We start from the raw sequence: 22,272 nt of genomic DNA, 5'->3' as shown, positions 1-22,272 counted from the left end.
AAAACCCCACAAACTCCTCCCCCCCATTCCTCGCCGCTCCCCTCTCTTCCCCTCTTTTTCCCCCTTCTCCACTTCTCTCCCATCACCATCACCTCCTCCTCCTCCTCCTCCTCCTCCTCCTCCTCCTCCTCCGCCACCANGCCTCCTCCTCCGCCACTGCGGCATCTCCATCTCCGTCGCAAGGTTCGCTTCTCTATCCGTTTATCTCTTCTACTTGGACCATTTCGGTGCCCTAGTCTCTCACGTGTGTGTGTGGGTGGGTGGGTGGGTGTGGGTGTGGATCACAGAGAAAGAAAGGGGAATATGGTCGAAACTGTTTCTTTTCCTCCCCGGCGCCATCACTTTTGGCCTTGGGACGTGGCAACTCTTCAGGAGGCAGGAGAAGGTAACCTGTTTGATGAAATGCCTCATACAGTGTTGAGACGGGATCTTTGCTCTAATCGGGATTAGGTTTGCTGGGTTTTGTTCTCCAGATGGAGATGTTGGATTACAGGAAGAAGAGATTGGAGATGGAACCCATAATGTGGAATGAGGGGCCTTCGACAGGCGAGGATTTGGCTTCCTTGGAGTTCAGGAGGGTTGTTTGCGAGGGTTATTTCGACGAGAGCAAGTCGATATATGTCGGGCCGCGTTCTCGGAGCATTTCGGGAGTGACAGAGAATGGGTATTATGTCATTACTCCATTGGTTCCGAGAGCAACTGGGCATGGCAGGTAACTTATGGGATGGAAAATTGATATCCTTTGCTTCTGGATGAATGGATGTTGTTGAAACTTCTTTCTAATTTTTGTAATTGTTCGCCTTTTTATTCATTTAGCAAGTTGTCTTGGAGGCATTATGAAAGGATATAGCTGCTTATGTTGTTGAAGTGTGTTGTTATACTTACGGCTAAATTTTACCAGCGTCTAGGATGCAAACAATGGCTTTATTTAATTGTTAGGTTTGCACAGGCATGATTCACAAGATAAGAAAGAAATCTAACCATTGAATTGCATGGTTTATAAATAATTGTAGAATTAAGTCGTTAGAATTGCATTACTTGGTGGAATTATTCACGTTATATTCAATAGGAATCGTTCAGTACCCTACATTGTGGTGAACTTGTAGTCACTGGATCGCTTGACTATAAAATCTATTAGTTGATTTGATGTTAATTAATTTGCATAACCAAATATTGGGGAAAAGAAAAGCAATACATGGCTACTTTTTAATCCATCATATGTTACAAAGGGAATGTCTTAACTTCCAACATTGTAACCCTGCACAAACTGTGCTCTACTTGTGGTTTTTTGCCCCCAGTTTTCTAATGGGTCGTAAGAATAGCATATTGGAAAAGCTCAATGAAAGCAAAATCCTTCTGTTACGATTATGGCAAAAAACTCTGTACTCAGGCATTTAGAAACATGGAAGAGGGATGAGTATAAATGGTTTAGGAAGGTTACCAACCTATCGAGGATTTGTGCAGCAACCCATCCTTGATGCGATTTTTCTGTAAAGTTTGTAACTATATGCAGCAATACATAGGAAAGCTGTATATAACCTTAGTTTGTGCTCATAACCTGGAATAACATAGCAAGGTTGTATATACCTTAATTGGTTCCCAAGAAGCCAACATTTTCTTTCATCAAGTAAGTGTTTCCTGAGATGGATCAGAGTTGTTACATGTGATGGATCTAAAGGTTAGCCTTTATTCTATTTGGACCCTGAAACAGAAGTTTCTGCTTCTGCTGCTGCACACTGCCATTGGAGAGTTTGTAATGAATAAGCTTGTGGCTTTGAGTGGCTTTACTGATGTCTCAGGCAAACTTCTCTAGAATGTCTGGTCGGACCAAACAGGCTCTAAGCACTGCCTTCTTAAAGTGGTTAATGCGATTACTGTGTTCTGTCCCTTCTGAATTAAACTTGATTCTAAACATCAATAAATTATATTAGGTAGATCAAACACCGCAAACAGGGTACTACTACTAGATCATTCCACTTATCGCATGTATTAAGTACGACTTTTTGTCTTTCGTCAATGAGTTATTTCATGGCCTAACCTATTTCCTTTTTCCAGTATAATCTTTTACTTAATATTTTGTCAGTTTGCAGACACCCGTCCTTGTTAACAGAGGATGGGTTCCTAGAGGCTGGCGTGACAAGAATATAAAAGATTCAGAGAATCTTGAGAAAGCTTTAGAATCAAAAGAAGCTGACATCACGCCAAATGGGGAAGGTGCCTGGTGGAGATTTTGGTCTAAGAAGCCTACAGTTTCGAAGGTTATAATTGATTATTTGTTATTTACCTTTCATTTAGTAGGGTTTTTATTTTTATTTTTTCAGTCTTTATTAAACTGCTGGTAACTTTGTAATCTGATGTAGTTACCCTGGTAGTTCTATGTGCATCAAAATGTTTGGATACTCTATATTATCTGAAACTGAGTTGAAACACGTTACAAGCCATTTTGTGCCTGTATACTCTATTTAGATGGAAAATCTTGAATATATCTAGAGACGGAGCTTAAGAGAGGAGTTGTGGAGAGGCAAAATTGCAGAACATGGTCAAAAGCTAAGTAATGATATATCATCTAGGAGGTTTAGAAGCAAATCAAACCATAGCCAAAGGTGTGATTCAATTGATTAGAAACTCTAAGAGAGGAGTGTAGGAATTTGAGGATAGGCAAATGGAGTTGCATGTGTTGATTTTTTTTTTCTTTCTATTCCTTTTCTTGATTATCTATTAAACCCTGTTAATTTTACACTCTTCTTTGTTACGCGCAAAATACAAAAATAGTTTTTAAATTAAATTACATTGTAGGAAAAGACATGCCTGCTTGGCATTTGTCCCTTTTGTGGAGCAGTATATAAAAGTAGCTCCTTCCATTTTTCTGTTTATGTTTTGTTGTATTGTGCTATCTTCCCTTGCAGTCCAGTTTTGAGAAATACTGATAATATATATTTTGAAATTATTTCGGGATACTAATTGATTGCCAGATCTGTGACTTTTCATGCCAACTTCTCCCTCTCATTGACTCTTCTTCCTTGCCTTTCTGGCCATATGGAGATTTCAGTAAATTTGGGTGGTCATGCAACAGTCTAACATCTAGAAACCCTTTCCTAAATTGCTTAGTTTTATCTTTTCTTTTTTATGATGTCAACTTTCTTTTGCCTGTATATTCCTATATTCAGACTTATTAGAGCAAATCATACTCTTTGTTCTGTTTGATGCAGTTGCTTAGTGTGTTATAAGGAGTTTAGACTTTCCTTTTAATTAATGCAAGCACTCGAAAGCTTACTTTAATTTACTTATGTTTGTCAAATGGCATTTTTGGGCTTGTAGGCTGAAGAGCCTATTACTCCTACTGTAAAAGTTTTAGGCGTTATCCGAGGAAGTGAAAAGCCAAGCATATTTGTTCCAGCAAATGATCCCAGTACTGGCCAGTGGTTTTATGTTGATGCTCCCATGATTGCATCTACCTGTGGTCTTCCAGAGAATACTGTTTATATAGAAGACATTAACGAGGATGCCAATGCCACGAATCCTTATCCTGTTCCAAAAGACGTGAACACCTTAATTCGTCATTCAGTCATGCCACAGGACCACCTCAATTATACACTAACGTGGTATGTTGTTCCCTTAATTGGTTTTATGAATTTGTTTCTGACTTCACTTGGTCATGCATCTCATTTTTCAGTTTATACATTTGATAAATTTATAAAAACTCAATTTTGCCTTATCAGGTAGCCGTGTAGTTTTCTTTGTAACTTAACTGTAGCATATCTGATGACTTTATTCTTTTCTTTGTCAACTATATAGAGTGCATTTTTTAGAGAAGCTTACTCTATCGGTTCAACTAGAATGATAAAGCTGTTGTCTGTTTTGTAGTTTTTTTTGGTAAGGTCTTTATGTGGTCTTCCAGCTGGGAGACCGTACTGTAGTAACAAATGTGTTTTTATCTTTGATAGATTGATAATCTTGTTTTGCAATATCTTTTAAAAGATGGGATTTGTTATTAAATAATCATGTATAATTTCTGATTATTCTTGTTCTAACTGGATAATTTGGTTATCAACTTAGTTTGTGGACAGAAAAACTTGTTTAATATCAACATGTTGACTATTGGATCTATAGCGCATGTGGAATTTTGTCTTTTGCAAAGGTAAAGGCTTGTCAAGGTGAGAAGTGGTAAGTTCGGTTTGAATATGCAAATATGTATAAGTGATGTTTTGATCACTTTAAATGCCTTTGTGACCAGGAAAAATCCCACTATTAAAATATATACTTCTTTCTTTGTCATTGTAGCAAGGGATAACTCAATAGTGAAATAGTATGCATTTGAAGGAGGTTTCTTCATTTGTCAGAACAATGTGAAGCTAAGATCTAGAGTTGTTATTGTATTGGTTATCTTTGGCCTTTGAAGACTTTAGGACATGTTACAAGAAAACTCTGTTAGGAATGTAAGAGGAGCCATATTTGTTTCCTCTATTCTTTTATGTGTTATGTGAGCGTAGAGGAGAATCCTGTGAATCTGTGTTATCTAGGAGAATTCTGTGAATCTGTGTTATCTAAAGTTACTCAATAGTATGACATGCATAGCACCTTACCTAATGGTAAAATATTGATCCACTTCACTTCCCTGGAGTTCTCCCTTCCCACTGGCATGATCCCTGCATAATGGGTTGACTACTAGTAAATCCTTGGATTAAACTTGGATTAAACTGGATATTGGAAAAGAATCGTAAGTCAGCTGGAAAATAATTGATGTCGCAAAAACTGTTGCGAATAAAATCAGACAGTTAGTTGTGTGCAGTGGCAGTTGGGCCGTGTGAGGGACTTCTGGACTCTGCCATAAGGATGTGGAGCAAATGGGTTGAGAAGGATAGATTGGTAACATTGGTTGTGTCATCTAGCTGATTGCCACTTGAAACAGACTCCCTCTAATTTAATGCGACCAATAGATTTGTATACAACCGTCCTCAGGCTGTGGGGTAAGGTCCACAAAGGTTTTGTATACTGCCTCAAGGATGTGGAGGTCGTGGTATCTGTTTCATCGATGGGGAATGCCTTTATTATCTAGCCCCATGCTATTTGAATAGGATAACTGTGCAAGCAATGTTTTGAAAACAAATTGAGGATAATCTTTGTTTCACCTAGGAATGGTAGGATAGAACTTCATTTTTCGTTCCATGTGCCGGTATGCATATTTTATAGTTATGGTAATTTCTTACTCTCGTCCTAGTTTCTTGAGTAGCATCCTATTACGTAAAAGTCTTTTGTTCCAAATATTGATCATGAAACTTTAGCATGTACAATTGTAATCGTACGCTTGTAAATCATTCACTGTATTTTAAATTGATCAAGTTAGGTTATTTGTCATCATCAGGTACTCTCTCTCAGCTGCTGTGACTTTCATGGCTGTCAAGCGAATAAAGGCAAAGAAGATTCGCCTATAGCAGGAATTACAGGACAAAAAAAAAAGAAAAAAAAATTCTCTGCAACTGTGCTTATGTGAAGTGTAAGCTGCCCCAGTTTTCCAAGTATGAGTTTTCATTATCCGAAAGAATAAAAAGAAGAAAAAACCTCTAAGATAATTTTGCAACTACTTGATCTATACATGATTTACTTTCAACTTGCAACCTCGGTACCATTCTCAATCAGCTGTTGTCTCACCTTTTTAATTCTTTCTCACGAACATTAATTGATTTCTCACATACAAATTTATGACATTTGAAGAAAATCAGAAAACATTGTAACTGAAACTGGCTTTCCATTTGCTGTATGGAAAGGCAAGTTGCTGAATGTTCAGTTGGGAATGTTAAACTTGGTTCTCTTCTGTAGTTAAAAGTTCATGCCTTAAGAGTGGATTGACAACTTACAAGAGTATCAAAATCCATAGTTACTATCATCAGTTATCTAATAGCTTGACAAATTCCAAGTGAAACTTTATTACTGATTTATGCCTCATGACCGATTCATAAAATTGTGGACACAGATTGGTTGAAGTATCCAGGAATTATGGTGGTACTCTCACTAGGGGAGGGGGCTTAAATTTTTTAAAATTCGCACACTATGACCTTCTATAACCTTCTATATTGACATTGTTCAAGTTGTTGTATAGATTTGCTAACACTTCAAATTTTGTAGAAAACCGTTGTATGGAATATGAAGGGAAAAAAAAAAAAACTTTATTGGGAAGCTCTACAAAGGGCCCCTAATTTACAGCCATGGGCTAGTTTTGTTTTTCTCTTGAAGTTTGAATTGTTTTTTTTTTTTTTGAGTTTGAATATTAGAACGCATCTAGTGAATTTTTTAACTAGCCATTGTTGGAAAGCTTTCAACTAGAATTTTATCCAATATAAAGCATGTTTTGAGTCTCTTTAGCAAATGCTCTTCTTATGAATTATTAATATGTTAGTGTATATGCAGAGTCCAAAAATGTGGTGGTACATAGATTCGCTGACATAATAAAAGCCAAACAAAAGAGAATATAAATGTTACTTGATCACTGAAAATTAGAGTACTCTCACCCATTTGGAAGTTAGAAGACATAATTTTTAGATTTTAAATATTATAAAAATGATGAATATCATTAGTGTGAAAATAGAAGTTTGGTTAAATTACAGAAAATTTTTCTGCCAATATTATTTTTTTACTTTTTCTCTTCATATATTTTACCTTTTTATAAAATAAAAAAAATATTCATTTCGGATCCCTATCTATATTTTTATTATTATATATTTTTTTATACTCAAAATATCCTATATCTGTCCTTATAGTGGCGCCGCCTCCCTTCTCACTAAGGACGTCCTTGGTCGTGTCGCCTCGCCCTCTTCCGTCGCCTCACCCTCGCCCTCGCCCTCGCCCATCCCTTCATTCCGCAGCTACATTCATGCCCTCGCCCACCCTCCATCCGCACCCACCCCACCGACCTTATCCCCACCGTCACCAAATGGAGGGGCGGCAGAAGTGCAGGAGGAGCAGAGAGAGCAGGTCGAGCAAGTAGGAGCAAGCGACGTCGGAGCTGGGCCCAAAGAAGGAGTGAAGGACGAAGAAGAGGAAGAAGGATGAAGCAAGATTAGAAAGGAGACGAAAAGAAAGAGGATAATTTGATCATTTCGTTGTTACAATTATTGCCTTACATCCAGTAAATATTTTTTATTTTTTAAAGGAATTAAATAAAAATTTTTAAAAACTAGAAATTAAAAAAAAAAAAAACGGATGTGGGTAGAAATAATTTACATATAATTTAAGCTTAGTTTGGTATTGAGGTCTATCTAACGTTATTAGATAAAATGGAGTAGAGGAAAAAGTATATAGTTATATGCTTCTGCGTTCTCCGGTGGGACCGCAGAAAATATATCGCAACCAACTCATCGCGATATGCGAAACGTAATATTAAGTACGAAAATAAACAGAGTATTTTTTCATCATCGTTTCTCACCGCACGTAATGCAATTTTTTCGCAATTCCAAAACGAAGCCTTAGCCTAGTAGTTAGAGATGTCAACGGGTCGGATTCGGGGCGGATTTTTAAAAACCCGAACCCGAACCCGACTCCAAACCCGAGACCCGAACCGGACGGATTTTAAAAATTCATATCCAAACCCGAACCCGATCAAAAATCCGAAACCCGAATCCGAACCCGAACCTGAAAATTTGAACCCGAAACAATTATTTCTTTTTTCAATATTTCAAAATATATTATATTAAATTTAAATTTTTAAAATACAAATTCAAATATAACATCAAATTTATATATATATATTATATATAATACAAAATAAATTTGAGTTCGGTTTGGGTCGGGTCGGGTACAATCAAAATCCATATCCGTCGGATTTTTATTTTTTATATTCATATTTATCGGATATATTCGTTTTATTCGGATTCGAATTCGGATAAAATTTTGGGATCTATAACCATTGACATCCCTACTGGTAGTAGTCCATAGTTTTTAGGTGCGAAAAGGTGGATATAACATTACTTGAACTGAAAAAGCCTGACCGGTAGGAAGAAAATTTTTTGACCGACTGTGGGAGGAGGAAGTTCTTTTTTAGCTTCGACAAAATTATTTCGATTCCGTACTTTCGATTTCAATTGGATGCCGTGCAAGGTCACGTTCTTTCGGTGACGAGATTTTTAATTTGTGCTATCGGCAGTGACAGTGCCCCGTCAGCCTCGCCTTTAAACGGGCTCTCTGATTCCCCAAAAAATCTAGAATGCCGATATATTACTGACATGACATGATGTTGTGAACTAATAAAAATATTTTTTTTGAATAATTGACACGTTTCATTATAGTTTATAAATTTTTTTATTATAAATTTTTTTACAAATAGATAGATATAATTGACTTACTTTTTTAATTTTTATTAATTAATTCGTAAATTATTCGTAAATTATTAAAAAATCAAATTAAACGATTCTTTTACGAATTTTTTTTTTTAAAGAAAATTATTCGCGAATTTTTGGACCAGCCGAATAATTCATAAATTATTCACAAATTATTAAAAATCTAAATAAAAAACTTATAATTTTTATGTTTAAATATAGATCATCTTATATTTTATATTTTATACCGAAACTATTTTTTAAGCTGAATTTTTAACGAATTTAAAAATTAGAAAATAAATTTTATGCGTATTATATCTGTACCACATTTTTGCCGAATCCGAATTAACTAACTATGCTTCCAACTAGCTGTCAGTTTTTCTATATTTTGTTTCTTTATTTTTTTTTACTGGTTTGGTAAAATTATATGTAACTTGACCGACTATTCAATTTTTAAAAAATTTATTTTTATTATATAATCCTTTAATTTATTTGATATGAATTTAAATTTTAGACTGATTATTTACTCTGAGAATTTATAGTTACTAGAATTACATAAAATATATTAATTAATAATGTAAAGTTAAATGACGTATTTAAAATTTGGAGTAAGTATACTGTTGATCGAGTAAACTCAAATAAATTGAAACATCGAATAGAAAAATTAAAATTTTGAAAGATTGGATAGTAGATTCAAAATGGACCATGGTTTAGGTAAATGTTGTATATTTTTAAACAAGTCTTAATTATATTTTATTACACTATACTTTAGCATTATTTTTATTTATTTTATCAGTATCTACAATATATTTTAGATTTATTGTTATTTTTAATTCTAGCTGATACTATTTTATTTTCTCATATCTCTAAATTATTTTTTTTTCTCGACAATCTCTATACCACTATTAACAAATCTAACATTTTAGATAAAATTTAGAGACTTTATTAAGCGGTACTAGTTAAATAGTAAAAAAAATAAAATAAAACTCTATGATATACTCGTTAAATCTATATTTTTAATTATCTTTTGTTATTTTTATATATTTTATTATTTTATGTCAAAATGAATGAAATATATGCTTTGCTATTTTTAACAGATTTTATATAAAATTATAAATCTATTAGTTATAGTGTAGGAATTGAAAAGAAAAAAGAAAAAATTGGAATGATGCTTCAAAAAGTAAAGCTTTGGAAGTGGAAAGAATTTATAAAGTATAATATAGTATAATTTAATTAAGCCTTTAAACAATATTTTAAAATATATTTAATATGTAAAGATTTAATTTTGAAACTTATGCAATAGAATTTAGATGGGTAATTTATGGAATGTGCTTAATAAAATAAGAAAAAACTTCAAATACCATCTCTGTAATTTTGTCTTTTTTTACTTTAGTACCCTGTGCTTTAAAATGTATCAATTTAGTATCATGTGGTTTCGTACTTTCTCACTTTAGTACCTTGTGGTTCAAAGCATATCAATTTAGTATCATGTGGCTTCATTTTTCTCTCTTCATCGGCTCCTCTGTTAATATTTCATTAAATTATATACAAAAAACTTTAGTATCCCACCTAAGTTTATCGAATATTTATTTTAGTACCTTTTAGTTTTAACTTTGTCACTGATTTTTTTTTTCCTCCGTTAATATTTTGTTAAATTATATACAAAAAATTTTAGATATCCTACCTAGATTTATCAAATATTCACTTTAGTACCATTTAATTTTAACTTTGCCACTAATTTAACAAAAAAAATTAGTAAAATGGATAAAAAAAAAAAATGAAACCACAGTACCCGAACCCGAACCCGACCCGAATCCGAATTTATTTTGTATTATATATAATATATATATAAAAATTTGATGTTATATTTGAATTTGTATTTTAAAATTTTAAATTTAATATAATATATTTTGAAATATTGAAAAATGAAATAATTGTTTCGGGTTCAAATTTTCGGGTTCGGGTTCGGGTTCGGGTTTCGGATTTTTGGTCGGGTTCGGGTTTGGATATGGATTTTTAAAATCCGTCGGGTTCGGATTCGGGTTCGGGTCTCGGGTTTGGAGTCGGGTTCGGGTTCGGGTTTTTAAAAATCCGCCCCGAATCCGACCCGTTGACATCTCTAAACTTGATACACTTTAAATCACAGAATGCTAAAGTGAGAAAGTGCGAAACCATAGGAGCTAACTTGGTACACTTTAATCCATAAAGTACTAAAGTGAAAAAAATGTGAAACCATAAGGGGTTATTTGAAGTTTATCCATAAAATAACCCAAAAGCCAAGTGAGGGGCAGCAGTTTTGAACAAAGGTTTTAAAAATATTGATATGTCTAATCACTTTCCTCAATTTAAAAAGAGAAAGAAATTAAAAAAAAAGAAAAAATAAAAAAAAAAAGAAAAAAGTGTCTCACCATACACCTTCTCTCATAAAGAAACCACTCACTAGTCAAACCAAGTTTGAATGCCTTTGACTTGGAAATCATTCCAACATCCCTACACAATGATGTATAATTTCCCTCCATTTCATGAGAATTTTTTTTACTACACATTGGGTATGTTTACATTGCATAATAATTTAAAGGCTTTTTCCGCTTAAAAAATTTATTAATTTGTATTTTTATAAAAATCGATTTTTTTTTTTAAGATTTACATTGAGTTTTTTAAAAACTAATGAAAATATTTGTGTGTTTTGAACTCTCAAATCTTTTACCCCTTTGCTCCCTCCTCACATATCTACGTCGCTGATGATGGCAGCCTCGAGAGTAGGGATACAAACGGGACGGATCCTGGGGCGAGAGAATTCTCTCACCTTTTGCTTCATTTTTTATTGGGACGAGGCAGATTCGGGACGAATTATTTTTTATTTTTGGCTCTCACTTATCGTCTCATTCGGGACGGATTAGAACAGAAGCGAATTTTTGAAGAATTTTTGACGGGTCAAAACTGATTGAAGGAAGAAAAAAATCTTTCGCCTTTCACTAGATTTACTTGACGAATCAAGATGAATTAAGAACAAATTATATTTTTTTTATATTTAATTCTCATTTACCGTCCCATTCGAAATGGATAAGAGCAGGCGCTCCACCAACCCAGATCCATTTGCATGCTCGAGAGCTCATCCCACCTCCACTAACTGCTCCGTCGAGTGCGCCTCGTGGTGTTCAGAGAGGGGTGGGCCGGAGTGGGCACGTGCCAACTCCTTATTAGTCCAAATTTTATGAAAATGTAGTCCCTACACCCCGTGTATGTATATATTTGATGCACCATCATTTATTACATATCAATTCCTTTTTGTTGAGCTACTTAACTTTTCTAAAATATTAATACATTTTTTTACTACTATTACTTTATTAAACTAAGCAAACTACTATACAATTCATGTTCATCTTGTGTTTCTTATCTGTCACCGTTCCTGCCTCACAAGTGAAAGAAAGATGATAAACTTGACCAGTTTGTCGTCATGGTTGTTCATAGTTTCATCGGAGATGAAGACCGAGGTGATTTAGAAGGAAGGTGACGATCGCTAGTCGAGAATGCTTTCGAAATTTGTTCGCAAGCATTGCCGATGACAGCAAGGTGGTGGCAGTAGTAAAAGAAAAAAATTTGATGAACAATGCAATGTTGTACTATTTAAACATATATTATACTATTTGACAAAAAAGTTGTATTAATTTATAGTTTATTTTACGTATCAAATAATACAACTTTCTTATTAAATACAAATAGTGCAATTTTTAATAAAATAGTGCAACAACATATCGCTCACCTGATGTTCTTTCTCACTACCATAGCCATCCTGCTTCCGTGGTCACGCTCAACTCGCTCACGAACTTGTTTTGGTAGTATCCTCAACCAGCGATCGTCGCCTCCTCCTCTGCAAACTCTGTCTCTAGCAACGCTCCGACCGGTGCCACCCCCGTTCCTCCCACGATGATCTTGTCCGAGAACACCAAGAACGGCCACAGCAACGAGGAATCAAGCTTAATCATCGTCCTCTGAGAGGAAGTAGGAGGAGAAAGAGAGAAAGTAGAGAGAAAATAGGAGAATTTCGATCAAAAAAATCAGATTGAATCTGAAACAAATAAAAAAAAACTAATCCACATTTCAAAAAATACAAAACTAATATTTTTTTAAATACAAAATGGCCTAATTTAAACTTAAAATATAAGCTGATATACATATAAAAATTAGGTAAATTATATATTTTGAAAGCCTATTAGCTAGACATTAGTAATCTCAGAAATAAAATCAACAATATAGAAATAAATACTTTTTAGGTAATATAAAAAATGTTCAACTTTTTAAAATTTGTAAAAATAATTTTAAAAAAATATTATAAAAAAATAATAAAATAATTTTAAATTTTAAATTCTCTTCTATTGTATATTTAGGGAGTGGTGTAGTTGTACATCCAATGGAGGCAATAATTTCTCCCTCATTGTACACCCATAATGTCCTAATTAGAGAAATCCTATGATAATGTAATAAAATACAAAACTTTTCATGCCAAAAAAAATATTAAGAAAAAATTAGGGAAAACTTCAAAACACTCCCCTGTGGTTCGCACTTTTTTATTTTAGTACCCTGTGGTTTAAAGTGTATCAAGTTAGTACCCTATAGTTTATCACTTTATCACTTTAGTACTATGTGGTTTAAAGTGTATCAAGTTAGTACTCTGTGGTTTTATTTTTGCATCAAGTTAGTACCTTGTGATTTTATTTTTGTATCAAGTTAGTACCCTGTGGTTTTTAAACCACAGGATACTAAAGTGATAAAGTGCGAAACCACAGGGTACTAACTTGATACACTTTAAACCAAAGAGTACTAAAGTGAAAAAGTGCAAAACCACATGGAACAAACTTGATACACTTTAAACCCAGGGTACTAAAGTGAGAAAAAATGAAACCACATGGGGGTATTTGAAGTTTTCCCAAAAAATTACTATATGCAGGCTTATACTCTTTTCACCCCCACAAAATAATTATAATATCACAAATGTTTCTTCAATTTTCAAAAATATTTAGAAATATCCTAACAAGTAAACTTTTGTTTAAATTGCACTAAACGGTGGCAAATATTCTAATGTATTATTATTCTACCGCCCCTCTTTAAACTTTCAAAAAAATTATAAAATTTGAAACAAAAAAGTTTATGAATCTCTTTCAGATTGGTCTATAAGTGAGGGGTTTTTCATATATTTTTACCAAAAATAAAAAAAACCCTAACAATCCACCTCCACTTATTTAATTCCCAAAAAATACAGAGGAATTTGTATTAGAAAAAGAAAAATTAAACATACCAAACTGATCTAAATTATAGATCATTTTGAGTTTGCTATTTAAATTTTCTAAAATTTTATTTTTACTATCCAATTCAATTTATTTGAATTGAGATTGTCAACAACACTTTGACTTTCAAATTTAAGTTAATTATTTATTTTAACGAATTTATAATTGTAAAAATTATATAAAATATACTAATTAAATATATAAAGATAAACAATATATTTAAATTTTGAAGTCAAGCTGCTCTTAGCCGACTCAAATCAAATAAAATGAAAGATTATCCAATAAAATTAAAATTTTAGTAGGTTGGACAGCAGAGTCAAAATGATTCATAGTTAAGATAAATTCGGTACATTTGTAACAAAAAAAGGGTTAACTTCAAATACCACCCATGTGGTTTCGCACTTTTTCACTTTGTACCACATAATTTAAAGTGTATCAATTTAGTACCTTGTGATTTTATTCTTTCTTTTCGTCAGCTTCCCCGTTAACTTTTCGTTAAATCATATACAAAACATTTCAAATACCTCACCTCTAGTTTATCGAACATTCACTTTAGTACCCTTTAGTTTTAATTTTATCACTGATTTAATAAAAAAATATAGTGGAGAGAGAATAACAAAAAGAGAAGGGTAAACTTCAAATACCACCCCTGTGGTTTCGTACTTTCTCACTTTAGTACCCTGTGGTTTAAAGTATATCAATTTAGTGCTTTGTGGTTTTATTTTTCTATTTTCGTCAGCTTCTTCGTTAATATTTCGTTAAAGTAAATACAAAAAACTTCAGATACCACGCCTACGTTTTTTAAATATTCACTTTAAAAATAAAATCACAGAACACTAAATTAATACACTTTAAACCACATGGTACTAAAGTGAGAAAGTACGAAACCATAAGGGTGGTATTTGAAGTTTTTCTTAAAAAAAAAAAATTATAGAGTACGAAAGTGATACACTTTAAATCACATATTATTAAAGTAAAAAAAGTAAGAAATTATAAAAATGATATTTAAAGTTTACGAAAAAAAAAGCTATTTAATCATTTTACATTAATTAATTAGTGGGGAAACTTCAAATACCCCCTTGTGGTTTCGCACTGTCTCACTTTAGTATCCTGTGGTTTCTAGTGTATCAAGTTAGTACCATGTGGTTTCGCACTTTCTCACTTTAGTATCCTGTGGTTTCAAGTGTATCAAGTAAGTATCCTGTGATTTTATTTTTGTATCAAGTTAGTATCCTGTGGTTTCAATTTTCTCTTTTTATTATCCATTTCGGAGCATATAATTTAACGAAATACTAAACCACATGGTACTAAAGTGAGAAAGTATGAAACCATAGGGTACTAATTTAATACACTTGAAACCACAAGGTACTAAAGTGAGAAAGTGCGAAATCATAGGGTACTAATTTGATATACTTGAAATCACATAATATTAAAATAAGAAAGTGCAAAACGAAAAAATATTAACTTAATACGCTTGGAATTGTAAAGTATTAAACTGAAAAAGTACGAAACCACGTGGGGTATTTGAACTTTTCCCTTAATTATTTGATCAATCCTAGAGGAAATACTACAGAAGAGTTTCGCCTGTAACTTTTTTTCTTTTTCTTTTTCCTGCTCGTCAATATCTGTCCCGTAGCTTTTGTTGGTGTTTTGTGTTCTTCTTTGTGTCACTTCGTTGTCATAGTCTCGTCAAGTTGTCTCGTCAAATTGCCTCGTCAAATTGCTTTCGACGGTAAAAAAAATTTTAATTTATTTTGGACATTTGCGAATTTCCATAACTGGTTCTTGTTCTCTCCGTTTTTTTAAAAAAAATGAAAAATGGTGTGTTTTGTGTTCTTTCGTTGTTTACACGATTTATACTCTGTAAATGGGGCTAAACATGTTGTGTACATTGGTTTCCTCGAAGTTTCTTGTGGTTTTCTCAAATTGGTACTTCGAAATGTTGGATTATATGCTCGATTTAGGCTTTTAATTTGTTGTTTTATTTTGCTTGAGTAATTGGAATTGTTTTTGATTCCTTTTATATTAAGCAATTAGTTTTGCTTTTGGACTTAAACTTGTACATAAGATGTGGATTTGCATTGGTTTCCTCTTCTTGTGGTTTTCTCAATTGGGTTCTTCGAAATGTTGGATCATATGCTCGATTTAGGCTTTTATTTTTATTTTTTTAGTTTGTTTTGCTAGATTAATTGGAAATATTTTTGATTCCTTTTATATCAAACTTTTTTTTTTTTTACAATTAGGTTTACGTTGGTATATATTAAGATGTTTCATTTCTAATTTAGAAACTTTATTTCTGCTCAGGTTATTGATCCAGTAATGTGTTCAGATCCTTTGATCTGTTAAAAATGGGATTTTTTCAGGAAAATACCCAAAGAATTTGGAAAACCAAGATATACCCAATGCTGCTTACTACTTGATGCTACAGGGGAAAGAAGAAGAGAGTTGTATCTGTAAACCATGTTGTGCACTTGTAGTGGAGAGCATTTTCAATTTGAGGACAAACCCCGGTCGCCGGAGTCCCTCGCGACGAGGGACTTCTCTGTAAGTTGCCTCTCGTCGTCGAGGACTGGAGATCGGGAATCGAAGTTTGATGATAATAGCGAAGTAGACGATGTTGAATCTGCGCTAAGAGAAACCATATCATTGAATTATGAGGTCCTTTTCTCTTAAACTAATTTTTTGCGCAAGTTGGCATTAATTCTTATTATTGATTTTGTATGAAAACTTTCGTACAATAGGAAGCCAGGGCGTTATTGGGCCGGTTGGAGTATCAGCGGGGAAATTTTAACGCAGCATTGCAAGTGTTTGAGGGTATTGATATTCGAGGTTTGAGGCCTAGGATGATTAAAGCTATCTCAGAGAGATTTAGGCGTAAGGGTCGTGCCAAGGGGGGGGATTTGCAGTCGAGTTTAATGTCAATGCATTCGGTTAGTTTGCTTCTTGAAGCGATATTGCTTAAATCGAAGTCCTTGGAAGGGCTCGGTCGAGTGAAAGGTTCGGAAATTTTGTGTTCTTTGGTTGCAATGTTTCTTAACATTTGGCACTAGGATTATTTTTTTTAACTAAACATTGTTTAGACAGTAGGAATTTCACTTGATTTAATCTGCTAGTGTTGGTTTCTCGTGCTGTTGCGTCAAATTTTCAAATCTTGGTTGGTGAAATTAAGCGCACAAGCACGGCGCAGATGCTATATGGTGCTTCTTGTGTACCTTTGGAGAATGTGTTATGATATTTGTTAATGCTGTTAAACCCACCTGGTTGATTTACTTGGTCTTCGTTGCATGGTGAATGTTTCGAACAATGGAGTATGACTTACGGATAAAATTTTCTTCTTTGCTCTTGCATTTTCCTAATCAATGCCTTATATTAATGTTCAAACACTTTGTTATCAATTTTAACACTATTGCTGAACATTGCTTGTTATTTGTTTAGTAGGTGTTTATTTTCGCTGCTTACAGCAACAATTTGTCAAAATTGTCTTTGTTATGAATGTTTCACTTGTAATTGACATGATTAGTTAGTTTGCTAGTATTTTGACAAATACCTAGAAAAAGTATGATCAGTCAATCATTTGATGGCATTCCGAAGTTATACTACCTCTGAAGAGCATTGTCACATACTTGTCCTGATGTTTGTATTTGATCCATCTGTTATTGCTAGCAGATGCTGCAGTGGAGTGTAAAATTATTCTAGACATTGTTGAATCTGCATGGCCTCATGGTGTACCCAATGGCATTGAAGATGAGTGCAAACTGATAGAAATGTTCCACAAAGCTCTTGAATTACTTCCCAATCTATGGATACAGGCTGGTTGTCTTGAAGAAGCTGTTCTAGCTTATCGCAGAGCTCTTATTAGACCTTGGAATTTAGACTTTACAAAGTGGGCCAGCTTGCAAAAAGACTTAGCTGTTATTTTATTATATAGCGGCAGTGAAATAACTCTACCTGCAGAATGTCGGCAAGTTTCGGGATTTATAACTCCTTCCAATAACGTGGAGGAGGCAATTCTGCTGTTGCTTATACTCATGAGAAAGCTAGCGTTTCAAGAAATAAGTTGGGATCCTGATATCATGAGCCATCTAACTTTTGCACTTTCATTATCTGGACAATTTGAACTCTTGGCGAGTCATGTAGAACAGCTATTGCCAGGCACTTATAGTAGAGCTGAGAGATGGTATATACTTGCACTTTGTTATAGTGCTGCAGGTATGGATGAGGATGCATTAAACATTTTAAAGAAAGTTGTCGGACATTGTCAGAAAGAGCACAAACCTCATATTCCATCACTTCTTTTGGGAGCAAAGTTATGCTGCAAAGTTCCATTATACGCACTTGAAGGTATAAAATTTGCAACCAAAGCGATTGACTCCGTAAAGAATCAAGAAAAACATTTAGTTGGTGTTGCAAGTCACTTACTTGGGGCTTGTTATGGATGTTGTTCCAAATCTTCTATCTCTGATTCCGAAAGGCTAAAGTTACGAGATAATGCATTAAAGTTGCTAAACAATGCTGCTAAAATTGAAAAGTATGACCCTGAGGTAATATATAGCCTAGGAAGGGAGAGTTTAATGCAACGAAACCTTAATGCGGCAGTAGAAAATGCAACCAAATATCTGGATATGGTAGATGGAAGCTCCGTTATTGGCTGGAAGCTATTAGCTCTTGTTATATCAGCACAACAGAACTTAAAAGAAGCTGAAGCAATAGTCGAACTTGCAATAGATGAGACTGAAAAAGCAGGTCAGTTGAACTTTTTCCGACTAAAAGCACTTCTTCAGGATGCTCAAGGGCAATCTAAGAGTGCAATAGACACTTATAGGATTTCGCTTGCCATCATTCAAGCGCAAAAAGAGCTTCAGATATGGCACCCTAAGTATGAGGTATACTTGTCTTTTTAACTATAATGGAAAATAAGCTAATGTTTCTCAGTGCATCTCGATATTTCTTGTTTTAACTGAAGCATTATTTTGACAGGTTGAAGAGAGCAGAAACTTAGAGATGGAAATATGGCTGGACTTGGCATCTATTTACACTAAGCTTGGCTCATGGGCTGATTCAAAAAAGTGCTTAGAGAAAGCTAAGTCTATTAATTCTTCCTTCCCCAAGATATGGCACATTACAGGTAAATATTATGCAAAATAGACGTTGCTGACACAATTTAGGTTTCTACTATTTTTTGGAGATATGTTTATTGTTGTTTATAAGGACTATACATTTGATCGTTTCATATGCCTTTTTTATTTATCTTCTCTCTATATGCTTCAGGACAACTATGCACATTCCATGATATGAAATGAGGCGGTATACTATGCTCTGAGGAGCACGGAGGCCTCCGTGTTCGTAAGTCGTTTTAGATGATGGAACTTCTGAATTGATGATTAGTTCCATTAAACTTGATCTAGAGTATTTGAAGTATCTAGCAAATAAGTTTTGTAATTTTTCAATATCATTTGCCCAGCGATTGGACCGGTTCAAAATCAACAAGTTTAGTGGTTGATGTGAGCCTTTTTCAATTTAACAGTGTAGAAATATCTAAATTAGATGAAGTTTTAATAGAAAGTTCTGTATACTATCTACGGCGAGATCAGTACCTCCGATTTAAAATTTTAGTAGTGTATCATCACTTTTTGTGAGATGTTTATTTTTAGCTATTGATTTTGAGCCTATTAAATCACTAGGAAAATTATATTGGAAAATCACAAAACTTGTTTTCTATATTACTCTAGATCAAGTATAATTGAGCCAATCGTCGATTCGAAAGTCTCATCATCGAAAACGACTTAGGGCACAACATCCTAGCTTGATATGAAATTGTGTATTTATTATCAAAGATTTTACAAAGATTCTAGATATTGCATGGTCGTTTCTCTTATAGGTGTAAAAAGGTTACTTGATTTGGAAAGATGCGTTAGTGGTGGAATGACAGAGCCCAAACAAAATTAAGGTAGGATGAGTAACTCAAAGCAATGCTCTGCAGGTGGTTGCACTATGCGGGCAAGCAATGCATCATAATCTCAAAATTGATAGGCAGGTAGGTGTCACGCACATTTTTTGTCAATATTTAGTCCATTTGGACGTAATTTAGATTGGATGATGGATAAGTACGACAAAACTCAACAAGATTATAGTTTCAAGTAAGCTACTGTAAGAAATGACTATGTCAAATAAGGAGGTAATGGTTTATCCGAAATAGAAATGAGAAATATTCACAGCATCAAACCACAATGTCTGGGTGCTTAGGTAACATACTTGTGTGCCTATTTTGCTTATATTTATGTATTATGTGTTTCTCATGAGAGAGACGATTATATACCCAACATGCTATCGAAATTCGGATGGCCTGCACCTAGGATCTTCATGAAGCAGCTAGGATTGTGCGTTGGCCAGTTTGGTTTGGTTTATAGAGTTTTATATTAACATTTTTAATAGAACCGGATGGAGGTGGGTTAGCAGGGACGAACTGTAACAAACGGAACCTAAGTAATTCCGCTCTGTTGGTTTCTTTATTTGGTTTGCATAGAAACTCCACCCAGGCTAGTAAGTTCAACCTATTATCTGACTTTTTAATTATGATTAATCTTTTTAGTTATAGCCTAAATCTTTTATTTGATGATAGCAGTGGCTTAGTACTGCAATGTTTGATCATTGTCTGGCGACTAATATGCACTATAGCTTCAGTGTGCCTTTTGTTTGGTTCTTATTTTGTAAAACTGACCCCCATACTAATAAAACCAAACTGAATCACCCGAAATTGCTTTGATTTGGTTTGGCAATTCGGTTTGGATTGAGCAACATTCATATCTATGAGTAGACAAGGGGTGATATACACTCAAATTCTTGATATGATTGAATATTTGCTCGCATAGACTGCCTTTGGTAAAATTGCTTTGCACAATATGCAGGAGAAGAGGTCAGGAAAATGGTTAATAAGCTAATGCTATAAGGTTGGTAGCAATGATTGACAAGTTGAGACGAAAACTTGTCAAACTAAAAGATTGGAGGTCTACAGACCAATGCAGTATTAAATGCAAAAGGTGTTTAAATCAAATGATTCCAGCAAAAGAGAATATGATAATAGAAAGAGGATAGTTCAAAAATTATCTTGATCGCTAGTTGTGAATAGATCGGTATGCTCTGCGATATGAAAAATATTTTGAAGATGGTGAAACTAGGAAATGTTATGGTGTCTGATTTCTAAAAGGCCTACGAAGTACTCGAAAATAGTTTTTTACATCAGTTGACAAGCCGAGTTATTCAGTGGGATCCTTAGTAATGACGGAATGTTTGATCTTCTATACTCATAGGTGTCACTAAGACATGGCTATGAGAGGTAAAGAAGAACGAAGAAAGCATTAAATGAGAATCATATGATGTTTCTACTTTCTGATGGATAGAAGTATGCACGCTTTTGGAGGAGATATTTACATGCATGAATGTTAGAGTTCCTATCATTTTGCTACTCTAATTTTGGGCTTCAGGTTTTAGTTTTAGCTATGAAGCTATATCTTCCAAATGTATTGAACATAAGCTCTTCTGAAATTCAGTTAATTATATAGCAAGTAGAGTACATTTATTCTTGGTAAATGTTCACAATCTGTGTAATTGCATCTTTTCTCTACGATTCTTATAAAGGCTGGATAAGACAGTTTTGTTTCTGTAATTTTTCATGCTATGCTATTTGTATATTGTCTCGGTGTACTTTTATGTTTCTCTACTGGGTTTAAACCTCCGAACATTAACCACAATTGATGGCTGTATCGTAGAAGTTAGTTGCTGAAGGTAAAGCCTTTAACATGAAGCAATTTTTGAGTAGCCACTGTTTGATAACTTTGCGGCTTAATCATGCCGTAATAGGTAAATATCTGTTACATGCGTACTTCTCAGAAACTCCTTTGCAAAAGTCAGTGGGAAATTATACTATGTTCTATTCTCCTTCGCTATTAGTATCACAAATTTTCTGAGTCCTCAGTCATCACGTCTCACACACCCTCTTATCTAATGCTTGATATTTTCAGGCTTGCTATTGGAAGCACAATCAATGCATGAAGAGGCACTCGCTGCTTTCTCAGTCGCACTCTCAATCCAACCGAACTTTGTGCCGAGCATGGTTTCCATGGCGGAAATTCTAAGGATGCTTGGAGGTGAATCCCTGCCGATTGCGAGAAGTTTCTTGATGAACGCCATTCGTCTGGACCCCACAAATCATGAGGCATGGTTGAATCTCGGCATCATCTCAAAAATGGAAGGATCGCTGCATCAAGCTGCAGATTGTTTCCAGGCAGCATACGAGCTCAGGCAATCATCCCCGGTGCACAATTTTGAGTGATCGCTATCCAGTCATGTAAAACTATTCCTGAAAAAAAAAGGACAAAGAAACTCACGAATTATGCTTGTAGAAATAGAAACATAAAAAGTTACATGTGCTTTTTCATCTCAAGGCGGTTTCCAAATATATTTGTTCAAAATTAGATGTCTATTCCTTTGGTTAGTAATCGGAAAGGTACCTCAAATAGTTTCTGCAGATCCTTGCTTCTGCCGTCGTAATGTCTAAGTATATCAACTCTGCTCATCTGTTATCACTCTTCCACTCATTATTGATGTTTGATTACTATGAGATGGCCCTTTTGTGTGCTTAAAGCTGCAGACAAAACCATATTATTTGTCAAGTTAGTGTG

General features: G+C 34.2%; 2 protein-coding genes across 6 annotated transcripts; both read left to right on the top strand.

Moving 5' to 3' along the window:
- On the top strand, window positions 106–6,196 carry LOC109721698 (surfeit locus protein 1). Of its 2 annotated transcripts, XR_002219268.1 has the most exons (7): window positions 164–183; window positions 288–385; window positions 474–712; window positions 2,084–2,258; window positions 3,319–3,602; window positions 5,363–5,494; window positions 5,972–6,196. XR_002219268.1 is itself a non-coding variant. In XM_020249439.1 (6 exons), exons 3-6 carry the CDS (start codon window positions 474–476, stop codon window positions 5,430–5,432), a joined length of 768 nt encoding a protein of 255 aa, XP_020105028.1. In that variant the 5' UTR covers window positions 106–183; window positions 288–385; the 3' UTR covers window positions 5,433–5,823. The 2 variants fall into 2 exon arrangements, 1 of the variants encoding a protein (XP_020105028.1); XM_020249439.1 differs by lacking the exon at window positions 5,972–6,196 and having other exon boundaries at window positions 106–183; window positions 5,363–5,823.
- Window positions 15,223–22,211, top strand: LOC109721728 (protein NPGR1). 4 transcript variants are annotated; one of them, XM_020249488.1, is made up of 6 exons: window positions 15,223–15,326; window positions 15,899–16,252; window positions 16,336–16,591; window positions 17,261–18,477; window positions 18,572–18,719; window positions 21,613–22,211. In XM_020249488.1, exons 2-6 carry the CDS (start codon window positions 16,055–16,057, stop codon window positions 21,921–21,923), a joined length of 2,130 nt encoding a protein of 709 aa, XP_020105077.1. In that variant the 5' UTR covers window positions 15,223–15,326; window positions 15,899–16,054; the 3' UTR covers window positions 21,924–22,211. The 4 variants fall into 4 exon arrangements, with proteins under 4 accessions (XP_020105077.1, XP_020105078.1, XP_020105079.1 ...); XM_020249489.1 differs by lacking the exon at window positions 15,223–15,326 and adding an exon at window positions 15,342–15,415; XM_020249490.1 differs by lacking the exon at window positions 15,223–15,326 and adding an exon at window positions 15,404–15,523 and having other exon boundaries at window positions 15,958–16,252.

Source organism: Ananas comosus, linkage group 15 (genome assembly GCF_001540865.1).
Source record: "Ananas comosus cultivar F153 linkage group 15, ASM154086v1, whole genome shotgun sequence".
Lineage (NCBI taxonomy): Eukaryota > Viridiplantae > Streptophyta > Magnoliopsida > Poales > Bromeliaceae > Ananas > Ananas comosus.
This window is presented reverse-complemented; position numbering and strand designations above follow the sequence as displayed.

Bases quoted from the DNA above. Each gene is read 5' to 3' on its own strand.
- LOC109721698 (XM_020249439.1), top strand. From the start codon at position 474: ATGGAGATGTTGGATTACAGGAAGAAGAGATTGGAGATGGAACCCATA. The intron at 713-2,083 runs GTAACTTATGGG...ATATTTTGTCAG, and splicing joins AGAGCAACTGGGCATGGCAG to TTTGCAGACACCCGTCCTTG. The intron at 2,259-3,318 runs GTTATAATTGAT...TTGGGCTTGTAG, and splicing joins AGAAGCCTACAGTTTCGAAG to GCTGAAGAGCCTATTACTCC.
- LOC109721728 (XM_020249488.1), top strand. From the start codon at position 16,055: ATGTTGTGCACTTGTAGTGGAGAGCATTTTCAATTTGAGGACAAACCC. The intron at 16,592-17,260 runs GTTCGGAAATTT...TATTGCTAGCAG, and splicing joins AGGGCTCGGTCGAGTGAAAG to ATGCTGCAGTGGAGTGTAAA. The intron at 18,478-18,571 runs GTATACTTGTCT...TTATTTTGACAG, and splicing joins TATGGCACCCTAAGTATGAG to GTTGAAGAGAGCAGAAACTT.